At 48.2% G+C, this 18,742-nt stretch overlaps 1 protein-coding gene and 1 pseudogene across 1 annotated transcript in view; one reads left to right on the forward strand and one right to left on the reverse strand.

Annotated features, from left to right (window-relative positions):
* LOC115326821 overlaps positions 1-10,530 on the reverse strand; it is a 34,227-nt gene extending 23,697 nt beyond the window's left edge. The window contains exon 1 of the mRNA XM_042289613.1: positions 10,015-10,530. Coding sequence (XP_042145547.1) covers positions 10,015-10,530 — 516 coding nt within the window. The remainder of the gene's footprint in view (positions 1-10,014) is intronic.
* A 2,677-nt stretch (positions 10,531-13,207) lies between these two features.
* The window catches only part of LOC8030684, a 44,272-nt pseudogene continuing 38,737 nt past the window's right edge, over positions 13,208-18,742 (forward strand).

Below are 18,742 nucleotides of genomic sequence, written 5' to 3' on the forward strand. Positions count from 1 at the left end.
TCCAAGTCCCCTAAGCCTCACCCATTAATCTGCCACCTGGTCACTACCCGCATGTTTGCCGAGCTTGATTATCAAGACCCTTTTCCAATGCCCACGATATACTTGGGTATAATCAATGAGCCGCGTTCAAATATCGTCACTCTGGGGGCTGCCAACTAACCTTGCTCCCATCACTGGGACCTCCGAGCTACATCATTAAGATTTGCGAGAGAGAGATTGAAGGAAAACGCTCGCTTTAATCATTGAAATTACACCGCAGTGAAGAAGTTTCTTGGTCAGTGGCGTTGCTGGCGAACATACTTGGGTCCCACTAGTGCCAATAAGCTCGTGTAAAGCTTATTGGCCCCAGCTTATTTCAAAATGATATTGTTGCATAGCCCCGTTAACTTTGTAATACGAAGGAGTATTGGTACGTTTAACAGTGACATATGACTACTGTTACATTTGATTAATGTCGCAAACATTGTCAACCTTTAAACCGCGCTTCCTTTCCTATATGCGGAGCCCAAGTAGTTTACTCTGGCGAATTAGCCAACCACCAGGGAGTTAAAGGTTATGAAAACAATGACTGTGGCAAGATTACGCAGGGTGCACGCTTAGATATATTTTGCAGATCGATATGTTGAGAATTTCGAGCCTTGCGGTCGCATACTCAATCTGCGCTCGAAGTGGCGGCACGAGCTCCCGCTAGCAAAGGGGAGCGATCTGCGAAGGGTCGCTATTAACGTCATTCGAAGCTGGAAGAACCATCAATGGAATTGGCATTAAAGTTTTCCGTGTGGCAGAGGTATCTCCTCCGGAAGGTCAGTTTGCAGCGAATGTCATTTCCAGTTTATTTCATTAAATGTTTCCGTGTGGTAGAAAACAATCGATGCAGTTGCCAGACGCAAAAATGAAATGCACATCTTGGTTGGAACAACCTTCAATGGATGTGACAATAAAGTTTGCCGTGCGGCACATGTGTGCTCTCCCGAAGACCAGACTCTATAGTAAATGTCATTTCCAGTTGATTTCATTAAATGTTTCCGTGTGGTCGAAAACAATCGATGCAGTTGCCACACGCAAAAATGAAATGTACTATACATCGAACGCGTAGCCCCGAATTTCGTACCCCTGCCGCATGGCAAAATTTGAGACGATGCAACAATTTGTTTTACTTTCAGTAAATACCGCTTAGAATGTTTCTTTGACATCCATAACATATGAAGCACGTTTTTTTCTCCACGCAATATCCGTCGCGGAACAAAGTGATTAGCGAATGATGACGTCACAACATGGTGCTGTGTTCTAAACCAACCGTTGTTAGGGCCGTTGTTAGGCACAAATGCATTAGTATTCGACGGCAGGTTAGAACTTTGTCTGATAAAACAGTGAACAATGTTTTTAGTCATTATATCGTCTCAATATTTAATATGAAGACTTTCTGTCATCTCAGCCGGTTTTGCCTTGCTAACAGACGACGAAATGGCTTCGGGAATTCAGTGGTTCTTTCTGGTGAAGCTGGCAGTTATGTTGAAATCGTTTGTGACGAACGACTAAATCTCTATTATCGGGTTCAAGTTTCCGTGGGATTTTGAAAGCGAACAGTGTCCGTGTACAGCATTGATCAACCTTCGAGGTGCGCGAGCATGCGAACGTTTGTTTGTAGGAGCGAGAAGGGTGAAACGTAATGATAAGAAGACGACGACGCGGTGTGTGTCAACGTCGAAGCGCCGGCCAGCACACGTTTAAAGAAGTTGTGACTGCACATAGAATTCTTCAGTACATAATGAAATGAACTCTGTAGCAGACCTATATCTGATGTTTTTACCCAGTTCTGTTGCTATTTAGGGTCTTGCTGAAAATGAAAGGATCAGCAAAAGTTTTTGTCACTGCCATGATTACAAGCATGTATGAAACATCCTCCCATATTGCGACCCTGCACCGCTGCACGTGACCATCTTCGTCTTCATGTCCTCCAGCTTCTCTTGGCATTATCGAGACTTTTCGGCGTTTGCGACCACCTCAGCATTTTTCTTGAATGGGCTGCCTATGGCGTGCTGCTGTGGCGTCGTTCTTCCTCAGATCAACAGGTCTTTGTGCAGGGCCGCAGCACAGGCTGCTGGCACTACCTAAAGGGCTTTGTTTGTTGTTGGGATGATTGTTTTAGCTTGAGGCATTGCAAAAAATCATGAATGAATTCCCTCCTTCTGTTAGTTCCACTCTTCAAAACCCGGATTCTCCCCAGCTAACCTAAACTTTAAAAACCTTTCAGCGGATCAAAATAATTAAAGAACCAGAAAAAGACTGAGAATTATCAGATGATGGTGCGTCTCCATGGTTTCGTCTTTTATCTGGACAAAGCGTCACGGCGATACCTTTTTCATGAACGCAAGTGACATAAAACCTCTCTCCGTTTTCAGAGTCCACAAGCTTGATATTATCTTGTCTCGCAACATGAGGCTCTTGACGATCGTGTCAGACAGCATATCTGCAATGGGAGTAGCCTACTCTTACCGACGCCACTGAAGAGCTTGGACAACGAAGGGAAGGAAGTCGTGGCGCTCACTCTCTTCGATGGTATGAATGTCTCCGAGGCCTGCCCGTTCGAGTACCGGAAGATTATTAGCTCCAGGAAGAGAGCGCTCCTCACAGCTTTCAGGTCGCAGAGACTAGCTTCCGCGGCGCTTGAACCAGACCCAAAAGCTCAGGTATGGCCGATATCCTGTTCGCAAGATGTCTTCCCCATGCACGGCCGCCAGGTTTAGCTCAACAGCATAGCCCTCGAACAAGCAAACCTCAGACAAGTGGCGAGCCTCACGTTGTGATGCCGAATGTAAACTTCGCGCTCACCGCTTGTCCGGAGAAAGGGGCCGAGTCATAGTAACGACTGTCCAGTTCTCGAGCCTAGTGTTCGGCGGCTTACGCCGATATGGCTGCAGTGTCCTGTTCCGTTTCACGCGCCTCGAGTCCCATGTCTTGCACCGAGATCACATCCCGCGAGCCCACCGGATCTTTGACCAAGGTATCTACATGTCCTAATCACGACAAGTTATAACCGAAAAAATTGGATTATAGTATTTTTGAAATAAAACCACTGATTAAAAAAAGTGTCCATAATGGATCGAAAAGCGAGCGGACAAAGAGCACCTAAATTACCAAACTCAGTGGGTCCAACATGATGGTAAACCTGGGGGGCTATGTTGCGCTTTTTGGACTCCCAGGAGACTTGGAAGAGGGAAGTGACCTCAACGACTAGAGCAAATGCAGATTGGATGTTGACAGAAGAAAACAAAATCAACATCCAATCTGCGTTTGCTGTGTCGTTGACGTCACTTTCCTCTTCCTAGTCTCCTGGGAGTCCAAAAGGCGCAACATAGCACCCCTGGGTCCGAACATGACGGTAAACCTGAAACCGGGGTATGAAAACGGAAGACGCAAAGGAGGACAGAAGAGCTGGCAACGTCTTGACACATCGCCCGTTTGTTTTCTGTCTTTCTACACCTTTTCCGTTTTCCTACCCCAATTTCAAGTTTACCATTGTGTTCAGCGTACACCAGCACGCCTGCACTTGGACTTTTTTTCAGTGGGTTCATGCATGCTTGTGTCTGACATCCAGAAGATAAGTTTGTCACAAATAAAAGCATAAACTTGACTAATAAAACATAAAATAACGTATAATGCGGCGAATTTATGCCTAGAAACACAGACTAACAAAGAACGCACATACTTTAACGGAAGAACTACTGTTTCAAGTAGGCATGCGAAGCTTCTTTTGAAAGCGCGCGGGTATCTAGAAGTTTCTGAGGTCAAACAAACAAGATTTTCGAGTCAAATTCAACATTTCAGTCATGCAAACATTAAAAAAAAAAAGCACAAGCGCTAGCGGGGTTTAAGCCCTAGCCAGCAGCGTGGGAGTCGAGCACGCTGCTAATGTACCTATTCGCGCGTGGCATTACTCCCATCTTGAAAAAGACGGATCGTCCCAATGCAACACGAAATGAAATTGACAATTTAAAACAAGAAAAGAGCAAACTACAAAATCACCTAAAACACAAATTTTCAGAGTCCTATCGAGCATAGTTCAGTTCGAGTCGGACGACGTGAATCGCCTTCGGGTTGCAGAGTGCGGGGTCACAACGTTCATGTTCCGTAGGGCAAGGGCTTGCAGTTAGGTCCCTCAGATAGCGAATAACCTTGAGGCCGAAGCACCCCTTTAATAAGTTACTCGCTTTGACGATGAATTGGTGTTCAGATGCACACTTAAGAAAAAGTACAACGTAGACTCTAACCAATTTCTTCAATGTGCCCGACGTTTCGAAGCCAGCTCGGCTCCTTGTTCACGGGTGACTGTATATAGGCCCAAGGGTAGCAACCGGTCGTCGTTTTCTTCTCTTCTCTCTCAGCTTTGTTTTCTTCTTCTGTTCCTGTGTGTGGCGCATTTTAGCCCGTGTATATAGCTGCTTGGAAGCGTTCCGGTGGATCGGTTCAGGTTGTTGCTTGTATTTTGTATGTGCCAAGATTTTATTAAGAGCCGCTTTCTCCAGTTTCTTTCTGTGTCGAGGATGGAGCTGCTGTCAAAGCCAATGGCGTGGCCGGTCTTCTGAGCATGTTCCGCCAGCGCGCTGCCTTGGATGTCATTCTTCTTAACATCATACTTATGTCTACGCAGACGTTCGGGAAAGTTCTTCGTTTCCCCCACATAAGAGGCGTCGCATTCGGCACAAGGAATTTGGTAAATCAGGCCTTGAGCTTTTTCTTTTGGTGGACGATCCTTTGGAAGAGGAAGAAAATGGCCCAGAGTTGAGACAGGTTTATGCGTAACTGCAATGCCGTACGGTCTCAAAACGCGGGCAAGGACCTCGCTCGTGCCATGGAGGTACGGGACACACATGCGGCTGGAGATGTTTTTGTTCTTGGATGTAGGAGGGTGACGAAGTTGTTTGTATATTTTGTTGACAAATCTCGTAGGGTAGTTGTTTTTCCGAAGGTCTCGCTTTATAATATCGACTTCCATCTTAAGTGACTTCTTTGTTGAGCAGACCGTGAGGGCGCGTCGAAAGAGCGTCGACACTACAGAGGGTTTGTGAGCCGTAGGGTGGTCTGACGAGAAGTTTAGGTAGCGACCGGTGTGCGTTGCTTTCCTGTATACTTGGAAGGATAAATGGTTCCCTGTTTTTTCCACTGCCACATCCAGAAATGGAAGGCACCCGTTAGACTCTTGGTCAACCGTGAATTGAATGTCTGGATGGATGGAATTGAGATGTTTGTGAAAGCGATCGACTTCGCTGGACTTGGCAACACAGAAGCAATCATCCACGTAACGTAGAAACAGAGTCGGTGTGGGAGAAAATGTGCTTAAGGCTTTTTGCTCGATGGCTTCCATTGTGAGGTTGGCGACAGTGACGGACACCGCGGCACCCATGGCTGTACCACTACTTTGCTTGTAGTAGCGACCAGCGAAAGAAAAGTAGGTATTTGTCAGGCACAGCTCTAGTAGCCGACATATCTCATTCACCGAGAGGTGTGTTCTTTCAGGTAGAGTCGTGTCGGCCTTGAGTGCCGATCTGACAACAGACACCGCGAGTCGAATGGGAATACTCGTGAAGAGAGATACCACATCAAATGAAACAAGGCACTCGTCGTCGTTCAACTGCAGGTCCGAAGCGAGTTCGATGAAGTGGGCAGTGTTCTTGACATGTGTGTTGGTCTTCCCCATGAGCGGAAGAAACAGACGATGGAGATAGTTTGACAGCGCTCGTAATTGCGACGTTGTAAAGTCAACTATGGGACGAAGCGGAATGCCACACTTGTGTATTTTTGGTAAGCCGTAGAACGCAGGAGTCGATCCGTTTCGGCAGATAAGACTAAGGTAGAGAGCCCGAAACTCCGGATATTTGTTGAAGACGGCGTAAAGCGCTTTGTTTAAGATTCCTTGAATTTTTGATGTCGGGTCTTTCGGTAGCATCATGTACGCTTTGGTGTTCAGAAGTGCGTGCACCTTCTCCTCATAGTCTGTACGGTCCATCACCACTGTGACATTCCCTTTGTCAGCTGGAAGAATTACGATGCTGTTGTCTTCCTTTAGCTTCCTGAGTGCGGACTTTTCTTCTGTGCTATAGTTAAAATGCCTCCTTTGGTTTACCTTTGAAAGTACGCCAATGGCTTTCAAGCGAGCTTCTTCGCGGATGCAAGGGTCTAGTTTGTGTAAACCCTCCTCAACGGAAGCTGCCATAAGTGCGAGAGGAGGATGAACAGTAGTGAAGTTAAACTTCTTTCCTTTCGCCAAAACCAGTGTCTCGGTTGGGGAGAGTACCTTCGAAGAGAAGTTTTTGACGAAACCCTTGTTCAAAGTTTGGGGGGTGTTGGGCCGACCTTGGAGAGAGACAAGCTTCTTCTCGTGTTCCAGTCCTTTCCTCAAGGTGGCCGAGGAAGCAGCAGACTTAGCAAAATCATTGATGGCCGGAAAAACCTCGGGCACACGGTGTTCAAGTTGCCTCCGTAAAAAGAAAAGATCAAGGTGTTTCCTTCGAAGTGTTTCGTGGAAAAAACAGGGAACCATTTATCCTTCCAAGTATACAGGAAAGCAACGGACACCGGTCGCTACCTAAACTTCTCGTCAGACCACCCTACGGCTCACAAATCCTCTGTAGTGTCGACGCTCTTTCGACGCGCCCTCACGGTCTGCTCAACAAAGAAGTCACTGAAGATGGAAGTCGATATTATAAAGCGAGACCTTCGGAAAAACAACTACCCTACGAGATTTGTCAACAAAATATACAAACAACTTCGTCACCCTCCTACATCCAAGAACAAAAACACCTCCAGCCGCATGTGTGTCCCGTACCTCCATGGCACGAGCGAGGTCCTTGCCCGCGTTTTGAGACCGTACGGTATTGCAGTTACGCATAAACCTGTCTCAACTCTGGGCCATTTTTTTCCTCTTCCAAAGGATCGTCCACCAAAAGATAAAGCTCAAGGCCTGATTTACCAAATTCCTTGTGCCGAATGCGACGCCTCTTAGGTGGGGGAAACGAAGAACTTTCCCGAACGTCTGCGTAGACATAAGTATGATGTTAAGAAGAATGACATCCAAGGCAGCGCGCTGGCGGAACATGCTCAGAAGACCAGCCACGCCATTGGCTTTGACAGCAGCTCCATCCTCGACACAGAAAGAAACTGGAGAAAGCGGCTCTTAATAGAATCTTGGCACATACAAAATACAAGCAACAACCTGAACCGATCCACCGGAACGCTTCCAAGCAGCTATATACACGGGCTAAAATGCGCCACACACAGGAACAGAAGAAGAAAACAAAGCTAAGAGAGAAGAGAAGAAAACGACGACCGGTTGCTACCCTTGGGCGCATATACAGTCACCCGTGAACAAGGAGCCGAGCTGGCTTCGAAACGTCGGGCACATTGAAGAAATTGGTTAGAGTCTACGTTGTACGTTTTCTTGTTACTTACCTAACCAGGCGGAGTTCCGCCGAAATGTTTACATTTAAGTCATTATGCGCTGACTACGGCCCTAATGTAGTCCAACTTGCTCCGTTTCCGTTTTCAAGACTCACCTCACATTCAACTAGACTTGTGAGGATCTTCACTTGATACCGAAGAGCCTACGCCTGAAGAGGTTAGTTCATTCGGCTGAGGGTCATCGTATCATCGACCAAGCCGAGCGTCGTCTACTAGACGCCAGAACACAAGAATGCCGCGAAACACTTCGAAGGAAACACCTTGATCTTTTCTTTTTACGGAGGCAACTTGAACACTGTGTGCCCGAGGTTTTTCCGGCCATCAATGATTTTGCTAAGTCTGCTGCTTCCTCGGCCACCTTGAGGAAAGGACTGGAACACGAGAAGAAGCTTGTCTCTCTCCAAGGTCGGCCCAACACCCCCCAAACTTTGAACAAGGGTTTCGTCAAAAACCTTTCTTCGAAGGTACTCTCCCCAACCGAGACACTGGTTTTGGCGAAAGGAAAGAAGTTTAACTTCACTACTGTTCATCCTCCTCTCGCACTTATGGCAGCTTCCGTTGAGGAGGGTTTACACAAACTAGACCCTTGCATCCGCGAAGAAGCTGGCTTGAAAGCCATCGGCGTACTTTCAAAGGTAAACCAAAGGAGGCATTTTAACTATAGCACAGAAGAAAAGTCCGCCCTCAGGAAGCTAAAGGAAGACAACAGCATCGTAATTCTTCCAGCTGACAAAGGGAATGTCACAGTGGTGATGGACCGTACAGACTATGAGGAGAAGGTGCACGCACTTCTGAACACCAAAGCGTACATGAAGCTACCGAAAGACCCGACATCAAAAATTCAAGGAATCTTAAACAAAGCGCTTTACGCCGTCTTCAACAAATATCCGGAGTTTCGGGCTCTCTACCTTAGTCTTATCTGCCGAAACGGATCGACTCCTGCGTTCTACGGCTTACCAAAAATACACAAGTGTGGCATTCCGCTTCGTCCCATAGTTGACTTTACAACGTCGCAATTACGAGCGCTGTCAAACTATCTTCATCGTCTGTTTCTTCCGCTCATGGGGAAGACCAACACACATGTCAAGAACACTGCCCACTTCATCGAACTCGCTTCGGACCTGCAGTTGAACGACGACGAGTGCCTTGTTTCATTTGATGTGGTATCTCTCTTCACGAGTATTCCCATTCGACTCGCGGTGTCTGTTGTCAGAACGGCACTCAAGGCCGACACGACTCTACCTGAAAGAACACACCTCTCGGTGAATGAGATATGTCGGCTACTAGAGCTGTGCCTGACAAATACCTACTTTTCTTTCGCTGGTCGCTACTACAAGCAAAGTAGTGGCACAGCCATGGGTGCCGCGGTGTCCCTCACTGTCGCCAACCTCACAATGGAAGCCATCGAGCAAAAAGCCTTAAGCACATTTTCTCCCACACCGACTCTGTTTCTACGTTACGTGGATGATTGCTTCTGTGTTGCCAAGTCCAGCGAAGTCGATCGCTTTCACAAACATCTCAATTCCATCCATCCAGACATTCAATTCACGGTTGAACAAGAGTCTAACGGGTGCCTTCCATTTCTGGATGTGGCAGTGGAAAAAACAGGGAACCATTTATCCTTCCAAGTATACAGGGAAGCAATGCACACCGGTCGCTACCTAAACTTCTCGTCAGACCACCCTACGACTCACAAATCCTCTGCAGTGTCGACGCTCTTTCGACGCGCCCTCACAGTCTGCTCAACAAAGAAGTCACTTAAGATGGAAGTCGATATTATAAAGCGAGACCTTCGGAAAAACAACTACCCTACGAGATTTGTCAACAAAATATACAAACAACTTCGTCACCCTCCTACATCCAAGAACAAAAACACCTCCAGCCGCATGTGTGTCCCGTACCTCCATGCCACGAGCGAGGTCCTTGCCCGCGTTTTGAGACCGTACGGCATTGCAGTTACGCATAAACCTGTCTCAACTCTGGGCCATTTTTTTCCTCTTCCAAAGGATCGTCCACCAAAAGAAAAAGCTCAAGGCCTGATTTACCAAATTCCTTGTGCCGAATGCGACGCCTCTTATGTGGGGGAAACGAAGAACTTTCCCGAACGTCTGCGTAGACATAAGTATGATGTTAAGAAGAATGACATCCAAGGCAGCGCGCTGGCGGAACATGCTCAGAAGACCGGCCACGCCATTGGCTTTGACAGCAGCTCCATCCTCGACACAGAAAAAAACTGGAGAAAGCGGCTCTTAATAGAATCTTGGCACATACAAAATACAAGCAACAACCTGAACCGATCCACCGGAACGCTTCCAAGCAGCTATATACACGGGCTAAAATGCGCCACACACAGGAACAGAAGAAGAAAACAAAGCTAAGAGAGAAGAGAAGAAAACGACGACCGGTTGCTACCCTTGGGCCCATATACAGTCACCCGTGAACAAGGAGCCGAGCTGGCTTCGAAACGTCGGGCACATTGAAGAAATTGGTTAGAGTCTACGTTGTACTTTTTCTTATTACTTACCTAACCAGGCGGAGTTCCGCCGAAATGTTTACATTTAAGATGCACACTTGGTTGCCGGACTGGAACTGGACGTCGTGGCAACAAAGATTGTACCGGCCATCGTCAGCAAGTTGTTCGGCTTGAATCAAAAATGCGGCCGATATGTAGGACTTCCTCCGCTCGTTAAGTGACAAACCGAGCGTCGTCGTCCTGTTCGTCAACGTGATCGACATCACACTTTTCGTCGGTGTCGTCATAGGGTTCGATATCAAAGTCGTCGTCGAGGTTGTAGTCGAGGTTGTCGTTGAAGTCATCGTCCGGGTCGTCCTTGCGTCGCTGTCAAAGTCGTCGTCAGGGTTTCCGTCAAAGTCCCAGTCGGGATCGTCATCGATGTCGTCGTTCGAGACGTCGCCTGTGTCATGGTGAGTGCCGTCGTAAGTGTCGTCGTCAAGGTCGAAGACACTGTTTGTCGTCGAGGCCGTAGTCGGTTGGTAGTTGACGTCGTAGCCAGGGTTTGCCTCTTGGTTCATAATCCGTTTCGTCATCAGTGTCGTCGTGAATGTCGTCATCATGTTATAGTCGAGGTCATAACTAGGGGCTTAGCCGAATCCATAGTCCGGGTTGTTTTCGAAGACGCCGCCTTCACGTTCGTCCTTTTCGGAGTTATCGTGTTCACAGGTGTCACGCGTCGGGGGCATAGATTTCGTTGCTCCGCACCTCCACCATAACGTCACAAATAAAACATAAACTTGATCAACAAAACTAAAAATCATCGTTTAATGCTGCCTAATCTAGAGAACTGCTGCTCTGAGCGCAACTCCAGCCGCTGGAAACAAGGGCGAAAATATTCTTAACCGCACTATTCAAATTGAAAGATCTCGCTAGTTACAACCATTATCGACAGGGTCCCGGCGCCTAAACTATACTAGAACGTTAAAACAATACAGGTTTATAAATGATTGTTTTAGATGTTCTTTCTTTACTCCCGCAATTCAGGATTGGAATGAGCTCCCAAACGATACTGTCACCTTAACACCTGTTGAAAATTTCATTACTGCTGCGGACATTTTAATTACTGCAGTTTATCCTTTTCCTGTTTCTATTTATCACTCTAATTTTTTTTTGTCGTATGGTGTACCCACTCCTACTAAGGGTCCTTAAGTGGAGCCACGAGAGCTTTCGAATAAATAAAAAAAATAATAATTCAGACAGCGATTCGGAATCAGACTCAACAACAAAAGCACTTGTTCACCATGAGTTCTTGTGAAATTTATTTGGCTGCAGGAGCTAACTCGCAGCATTGCAGCTTGCTAGACGAAATTCTCTGCTGTGAGGGAAGGATACACACTGCTGAACGGGCCAATAGAGCGGGTAATCGGCTAATCTACACTGCTCATACATTATACAAAAGACGTTATTTGCTGCGGAAATAATAACTCACTCGCTTGTGAACACGCCTCAAAAATGCTCGAAGCATGTGTGCTTCATACATATTAATCTATACCCCGTTAACACGAACACCCCGCTATGTCGAAGCTATCTTCAGGGACAAACTGGATAAAAAAAACATGAATTTTTGTCTCGTTATTGGGGAAACCTCACGTTATGGATGATTGTTTTGGGGCTAACGGAGCTTTTCATATTAACGAGACGTCACTGTTTTGGCTTCGAACACGTCGGCAGACATTCTTTTTTTGTGTCCAATAAATGACAGGACCGTAATACAAGAAAGACTCACGCTCCCGACAGCGTCTGCGGACCGCTTTTTCTATGATGTGTTGGCAGTGAGACCGCGGCTTTACGCAGACAAACGAAGTGCTGGAGGGGAGCAGACGAGAGCTCTCTTGGCTCTCTTTACACGACGCTACGTCAGAGCTTCCGCTGTTGCCAACGCAGCGGCCGTTGGTTTCGTACACGCAATCTGACCAGTTTGCCTTTGTTTAAAATTCAAAAGACCCTTTTCAATAACCAGTCCGTCTACCCTGTTCAAAGTCAAACCAAGTCTACCTAAAAGATTCCACCGCAAGAGGGACGCGTCTGTCGCATTGCGGCGAATTCTCGTTTAGCTTTAGCCTGTTTGCGGCTTGGGGAGAGTTGGGGATCTTCTGACGATGACGTCACGGGCAGGCCCTGTCTTTTAGGTGGTAGTGGTCAAACCAGACGCTCTCATGGCGGCATCTACGCAGCTTCTTCACAGCGGAAAAAGCCGACGTCTTCCAAAAGCGAAGAGCTGAAAGTGGGGAATTAATAGACCAATCTCACCGGGCACAATGACTGCGCCATCGCTGCCGCAATGCATCGAGGGAACTTTAGTCTTTCTGCACGTGCGGAAACTCCGATGGAGCTCTTCGCGTGTGGTGCACGAGACGGTACGAGCCCTCGCATGCACGGCCGCCAGGCCTCCTGTGAACAAAGGTTAGGGCGGCTGAACGCGCTGAACGCTTTGTGAGATGGTCTATAGGGAGTATTCACAGGACGCCATATTTGTGGGTGCTCTTTAGAGCGCATGCTCAGAGCGAACTCCCATGAATAGGCCGTTAAGACCGGCAATCTTGGTGGTGCGGAATGCACGCGGCGAAAGAACTGTGGAAGCTCGGCGTCAGCACGCGCTCAGCATTCGGGCACACAGCTATGGCCGCCAGTGAATACTCCTTATTCAAGCAAGGTGGTCGTTGACGCCGCCTTTGAATTCATGAGGTCGAGGGTCCGTGACACAGGCGAGATTGCTTCTTTATCACGACCATTACACCGTATTCACACTGGCTGTTGAACCGCGTTCGCAAAGCGGCTGCCAACGCGGTTGCTTAAGGATGCATTACAATTTCACGCTCGTGCCATGATGAAAGCGAGCGTATCAGCTTCGCGGTTGCGATTCGAACGCCACGGGTGAATGCAACCTTTAGATCGGTAGTATTGGAGCTGCTTAGATTGCCACTCGATGTCTTTGACTTTTAAGTGGGGTCAATTGCCTGTGCGGAGAAGGTTAAGAATAAATAAACAAAAAATCCACAGAAGTTTATTTTTAAAAGGCAATGACGCAAAAGTGTCATTGCTTTCTTAAAGACAAAATCTCACCAGCCAACCTCTTCCCCGAGCCTACAAAAAATAAACATTTTTTTTTTTTTATGCGGGTGCTGATTCGAATTATCCACGTGATATCCTCATGCTATATAGAGCGAAAGATACAGGAGAGGAGCAGTGGTCACGACTTACGAGAACCATCGTACCGTCGACAAAGATCTCAACATGTTCGTCGCATTCCTCTTCATACCTGCTGTGGCCGGGAACGTCTTTATGGAAGGCAGTATTCGGAATGTTCCGGAAATTACCGAAAGTCCACGTCGACAAAAACCTACACGATATTTGACCCCTGCAATACAAACAAACGTGAGACCACCTTTTCATCGATCCACGTAGACCGAACAATGTTCAGGGGGAATCATTAGGTCCTTGGCAGTGACACGCCCGGTACAATGTACACTAGGCGACACTATGGAGTTTTCGTAGGCCTTTTTCCTCCTGCCGCTAAGCTCTTCCGAACGAAGACGCTACTACTGCGCCTTGCATGGAAAATCTCGGGTCTCGTAGCGGGTTTGCGGAGAACCTTGCGGGACAGCGGAAAGGGTCCACCAAAACTCCCTACTTTTCGTGCAAAAGCAATATCTACAATTAATTTGCTTTTAGTTTCATTTCGAAAAGTTATTGCCGAGCTCGAAGTTTTACGTGCTAGGTTAGATTCCGAAGTGAGCACTTCCCACCATCATAATAGTCTTGTATTACATCTCCTAGGTTTTAAGAGAAATAGAGAAAAAACCGGGAATTGCTTTCTAGCGCTACGCGCATTGTGCCGTGGTGTACATACTGTATTGGCGACGTGCGCCATCGAAAGTGTCACTGTGGTCGACCTGCAGCGATTGGCCGAATGCTGACTATGACATCGGCAAAGGTTTTCTCATCGACAAAAATGAGAGTAGTCTACCAACTTCAATTTTGACGGTATCGGCAGTGTTGGTTTCAAAGCGCAATGATTTCAAGCTTCCACCATGCTCATTACAAACACCATCGAACTTGTTGTTCGCAAGGTAATGACGTCACGAGAGGGAACCATAGGAGGGCGCCACCAAAACACTTCGCCGCCAATAACGTCCACTATCCTTTTCAGAATATTTCAAGCTCGCCATTGTTTTTTTGTGTATCCAATGTACCTGTGCTTCCCTTCTAAAAGTGAATGAGCGCATACAGTGGCGTCACTAGTGTTGTGTCGCGCCGAAGCGCCAAAGAACAGACGCTCCCACGCAGAGCAGCAGCACACAAAGAACAAATTTAATATGGCGAAGACACATTTTACAGAGCAAAGACCAGCGCACCCTGGTGGTGAGAATAGGAACCTGTGACATTGCTTTATACATACACAACACTCCTCCACACTTACATAAAGGAACACTAGTACACCAGTCTATTTGGAGGGCGTCGAGCTCTGCTCGACCGTCGAACTTCCTGAGCAGCTAGGCCACTGCCAGCATTCAGTGGCATAGGCACCTCACATTCGCCCGGTTCATCAACACTCTCACTGTCACTCGATCCACTCTCTGAAGAGGCTGATCGGGACGAGCCCTCACTTCGAAAGCGCAAGTGATCAGCATGCACATAACGGATCTGGCTAGCCACCCGCACCAGGTATCTAACCGGACTGATTACTTTCTTTAAAATGCCTTTGGTCCAGTTTACTCTCTCCCCCCTCACATTTCTGACCCAAACTCTGTCGCCCACTTGAAAGAGTTTCGTTGGACCTCTGCGCTTGTCAGCCAGCTCCTTTTTCTTGTTTTGCTTCTCTCGTCGTGGAAGGGACGTTGCACCTGGCTTGAGCTGCGACAGTCGGGTCCGCGGAAGCCGTCCCAGGAAGAGCTCTGCAGGTGCCTTTCCAGTACTTGTGTGTGGTGTCGTCCGGTAGGCAAGTAGGAAACACGACAACTTCTCATGGATATTCCTTCTCTTCCCTTGGAGGTCGTCTTCAAGTACCTGCTTGAGCAGCGCTCGCTTGACTGTTTGCACAGCCTTCTCCGCGGCGCCATTCGAAGCCGGGTGGTAGGGTGGCGTCATGGTGTGCACCACTCCTTGATCCTTCAAGAAGTTCTTGAACTCCTCACTTCAAAACTGGGGGCCTCCATCAGTCACCACTTCTTCGGGTAGTCCAAACTGTGCGAAGACAGCCATAAGTTTCTCGACTGTCTGGGGTGCGGTTGTGGAAGACATGGGCAGTACCTCAACCCATTTAGAAAAACTGTCAACCAAAACAAACAGGTTGGTTCCCGACTTGGTTGCAAAGTCCAAATGAACACGTTCAAAGACCCGCGAGGTCATCTTCCATGGCTGGAGTGGTACTGGAAGAACGTCGTTTTGGACCGCTTGGCAGATCTCGCATGACTGCACCTTGTTCTCGATCATGGCATCGATTCCGGGCCACCACACATGCCCTCTCGCAAGTTGTTTCATACGCACCATTCCTGGATGTTCTTCATGCAGGCTCTTGAGGACCGCAGCCTGTAGTGCCTGTGGAATCACGACTCTAATCCCCCAGAGTAGGCAATCTTGGTCCGTTGACAGCGTCTCCCGCCTGTGCCAGAAGGGTTGCAACCCTGGATCTTGCACGGATGTTGGCCAACCTCTCTTGGTGTGTTCAAGGACACGTTGCAGCAAGGGGTCGCTGAGGGTCTCTTTCCCCACATCAGAACTTGAAAGAAGCGGTTGCTCTGTGGGTGAAAAATATTTCAACATACTTTCCTCTCCTACAGTTGTTTTCAGAGGAAGTCTCGTTAGGGCATCAACATCCCCGAGCTCCCCGCCCTTGCGGTACAGAATCTTGAAGTTGTACTCTGCAAGTAACAAGCGCCACCTCTGGATCCTCGCAGCAGCTATGGCTGTGGTAGAATACTTAGGTCCCAGGATCGACGTTAGCGGGTAGTGGTCAGTTACGAGGGTGAACGAACGCCCAAAGAGATACCGGTGGAATTTCTTGACCGCAAATATGAGTGCCAAGGCCTCTCTTTCCACTTGTGCGTAGTTCTTTTCAGCCACAGTAAGCGTCCTAGACGCAAACTCCACAGGTCTGTAGTCCCCGTTTGCCATGTCTTGTGTTAAGACTGCTCCGAGGCCGTAGCTGGATGCGTCGGCCGTCTCTCGAAGTGGTAGACTAGGGTCGTAGAGGACAATTACCCCAGCACTGCACAACTGATCTTTGCTTCTGTCTACAGCCTGTTGGCATTCTTCTGACCAATGCCACTTCTTGTCTTTCTTTAAGAGTTCATACAAAGGTCCCAGTGTGGCAGCTAAGTCTGGGAGGAAACGAGCATAAAAAGCTAGCAGCCCCACAAATGCCTTAACCTCCGTCACGTTACTCGGTGCGGGTGCCTTTTTGATAGCCTCTACCTTCTCAGGGCATGGCTTTAAACCCTGGTCACTCAACAAGTATCCCAAGTAACGCACTTCGCGTACAAAAAATTGACACTTGTCCTGATTCACACAAAGGCCATGTTCCTGAAAGCGTTTCAACACTTCCAAGACTCTCTGGTTGCAGTCATTTTGGTCTACGCCACCCACCAGTACATCATCAAGATAGCACGCTACCTTGGTTAGGCCCAACAAAATCTTATTCATTACACTCTGGAAAATTGCTGGTGCGCTCGAGACTCCGTAAGGCATACGTAAAAACTCAAACAATCCTAGGTGAGTGGTCACTGTGAGCAGTTTCCGCGACGCTTCGTCAAGGGATAACTGCAAGTATGCAGTCTTTAGATCCAAAATAGCAAAGATGCCACACCCCCGAAAGTTGTTGAACACCTCATCTACCCTCGGTAATGGGTAGTGCTCCACCGTCACCTGTGGGTTTACGGACACACTGTAGTCACCACAGATGCGAACTTTAGCCCCTGGCTTGGGAACCACAACAAGGGGTGTTGCCCATTCACTACTTTTTACAGGCCTCAAAATGCCCTGCGCCACCATTTTCTCAAGCTCACTCTCTACTTGCTCTCTAAATGCGTATGGCACCACTCTGTGTTTACAAAACACCGGTTGAGAGTTTTCTTTCAGTACAATCCTTGCCTGAAAACCCTTTATCGGCCCCACTGGACCTTCAAACACGCTAGGGAACGACCTTTTCAGTGAGTCTGTCATCGTCTCGTTCTCAATACGACCTACGCCCGACCAGTTAATTTCTAACTGCTCGATCCAGTCTCTGCCTAGAAGAGCTGGTAGCTGGGCATTCGCGGACTTTACCACAATCAAAGGTAACTTTTCGCTAGGTAGCTCCCCGTTTTTTACATTAACGCTCGCTACACCCTTGATTGGCACTAGAGCCCCGGTGTACGTTCGGAGACGCATGTCACTCGCCTCAAGGGGCACGTGAGAAAAAAAATTCACATACATTCTTTCTGGCATCAAAGTAACTGCTGAACCAGTGTCGATTTCCATCGTCACCGGTTTTCCTTCGATTTCCAAAACCTTCTGGAATGCCGCAGACGCGTCATTCTTCCACATACAGGTTACGCTCCAAGGTCCGCGCTTGGTGTTCGAAGTAGGCTTAGGCTTGGCCCTACACACCGCCTTAGTGTGCCCCTGCTTCCCGCATTTGAAACACTTTGCTTTCGAAAACGGACACTTCTCGGAAGCATGCACGGTACTAGCGCATCTAAAACAAGGGCCTACCGTACGCTGATACTAGACCTGTGGCGATGCAGTGGCGGAAGGTGGACACCCGGAGTGTCCTCCACCATCACCTTGAACGCGGTGCACGTCCATTGAGTCCGGAACGCCGGGCTGCCGTATCTCGTCCGTTTTGCGCAGAGAAAGTTCTTTGGCCAGGCCCACCTTTAGAACTTCGTCGAAGTAATCGTCGTCGAGCTGGATGAGTGTCCGCTGTACCTCAGGGTCGCGACACCCCGCCACGAGCCGGTCCCGAAGAGCCTGGTCGAGGTAGTCCTTGAAAGCGCATGTCTGGGCGAGCTTCTTGATAGCCAAGGAGAAGTCCGCTAGGCTCTCGCCGACCTCTTGATTTCTCCAATGGAACTTCGTGCGCTCTGCAATCACTACGTGCTTGGGCGCGTAGTGGCGTTTCAGCACCTCGGAAAGTACGTCGTGCGATTTCGATACCGGCGAGTCTGGGACGAGCAAGGTTTTCAGAACCTGGTACGACGCTTTCCCGATGTAGTTCAGCAGCGTCACGGCCTTGTCTTCCGTCTTGACAGCGTTCACTCGAAGGAAAATCTCGAAGCGTTCGAGATATTCGTCGACGTCGTCCTCCTCCGGCTTGAACTCCGTGAACTTCGGCATTGTGCTGTTTGCCACGTTGTTACTCGGTTCGTTCGATCTTCCATCCCATCCTCGTCGCCATTGTTGTGTCGCGCCGAAGCGCCAAAGAACAGACGCTCCCACGCAGAGCAGCAGCACACAAAGAACAAATTTAATATGGCGAAGACACATTTTACAGAGCAAAGACCAGCGCACCCTGGTGGTGAGAATAGGAACCTGTGACATTGCTTTATACATACACAACAACTAGGGGTCAGTGGCACTCGGTGCGGTGACCCATCGCGACCCCCCCCCCCCCCCCCCCCCTTAGTGACGCCACCGAGTGAACAACGTTAGCTTTGCCTGCTAAAAACGTTTTTTTAAGTAAAGCAACAATACAAAAAAAAAAAGCGGACTGATTGGTGGATCTTCGCGTCCTTCTTGATTTATGGATTTGTTAGAGAGTAACTAGACACGCCTCGAACTTTTCAATCC

This window comes from Ixodes scapularis, unplaced genomic scaffold (assembly GCF_016920785.2).
Source record: "Ixodes scapularis isolate PalLabHiFi unplaced genomic scaffold, ASM1692078v2 PGA_scaffold13__105_contigs__length_92229423, whole genome shotgun sequence".
Taxonomy (NCBI): Eukaryota; Metazoa; Arthropoda; class Arachnida; order Ixodida; family Ixodidae; genus Ixodes; species Ixodes scapularis.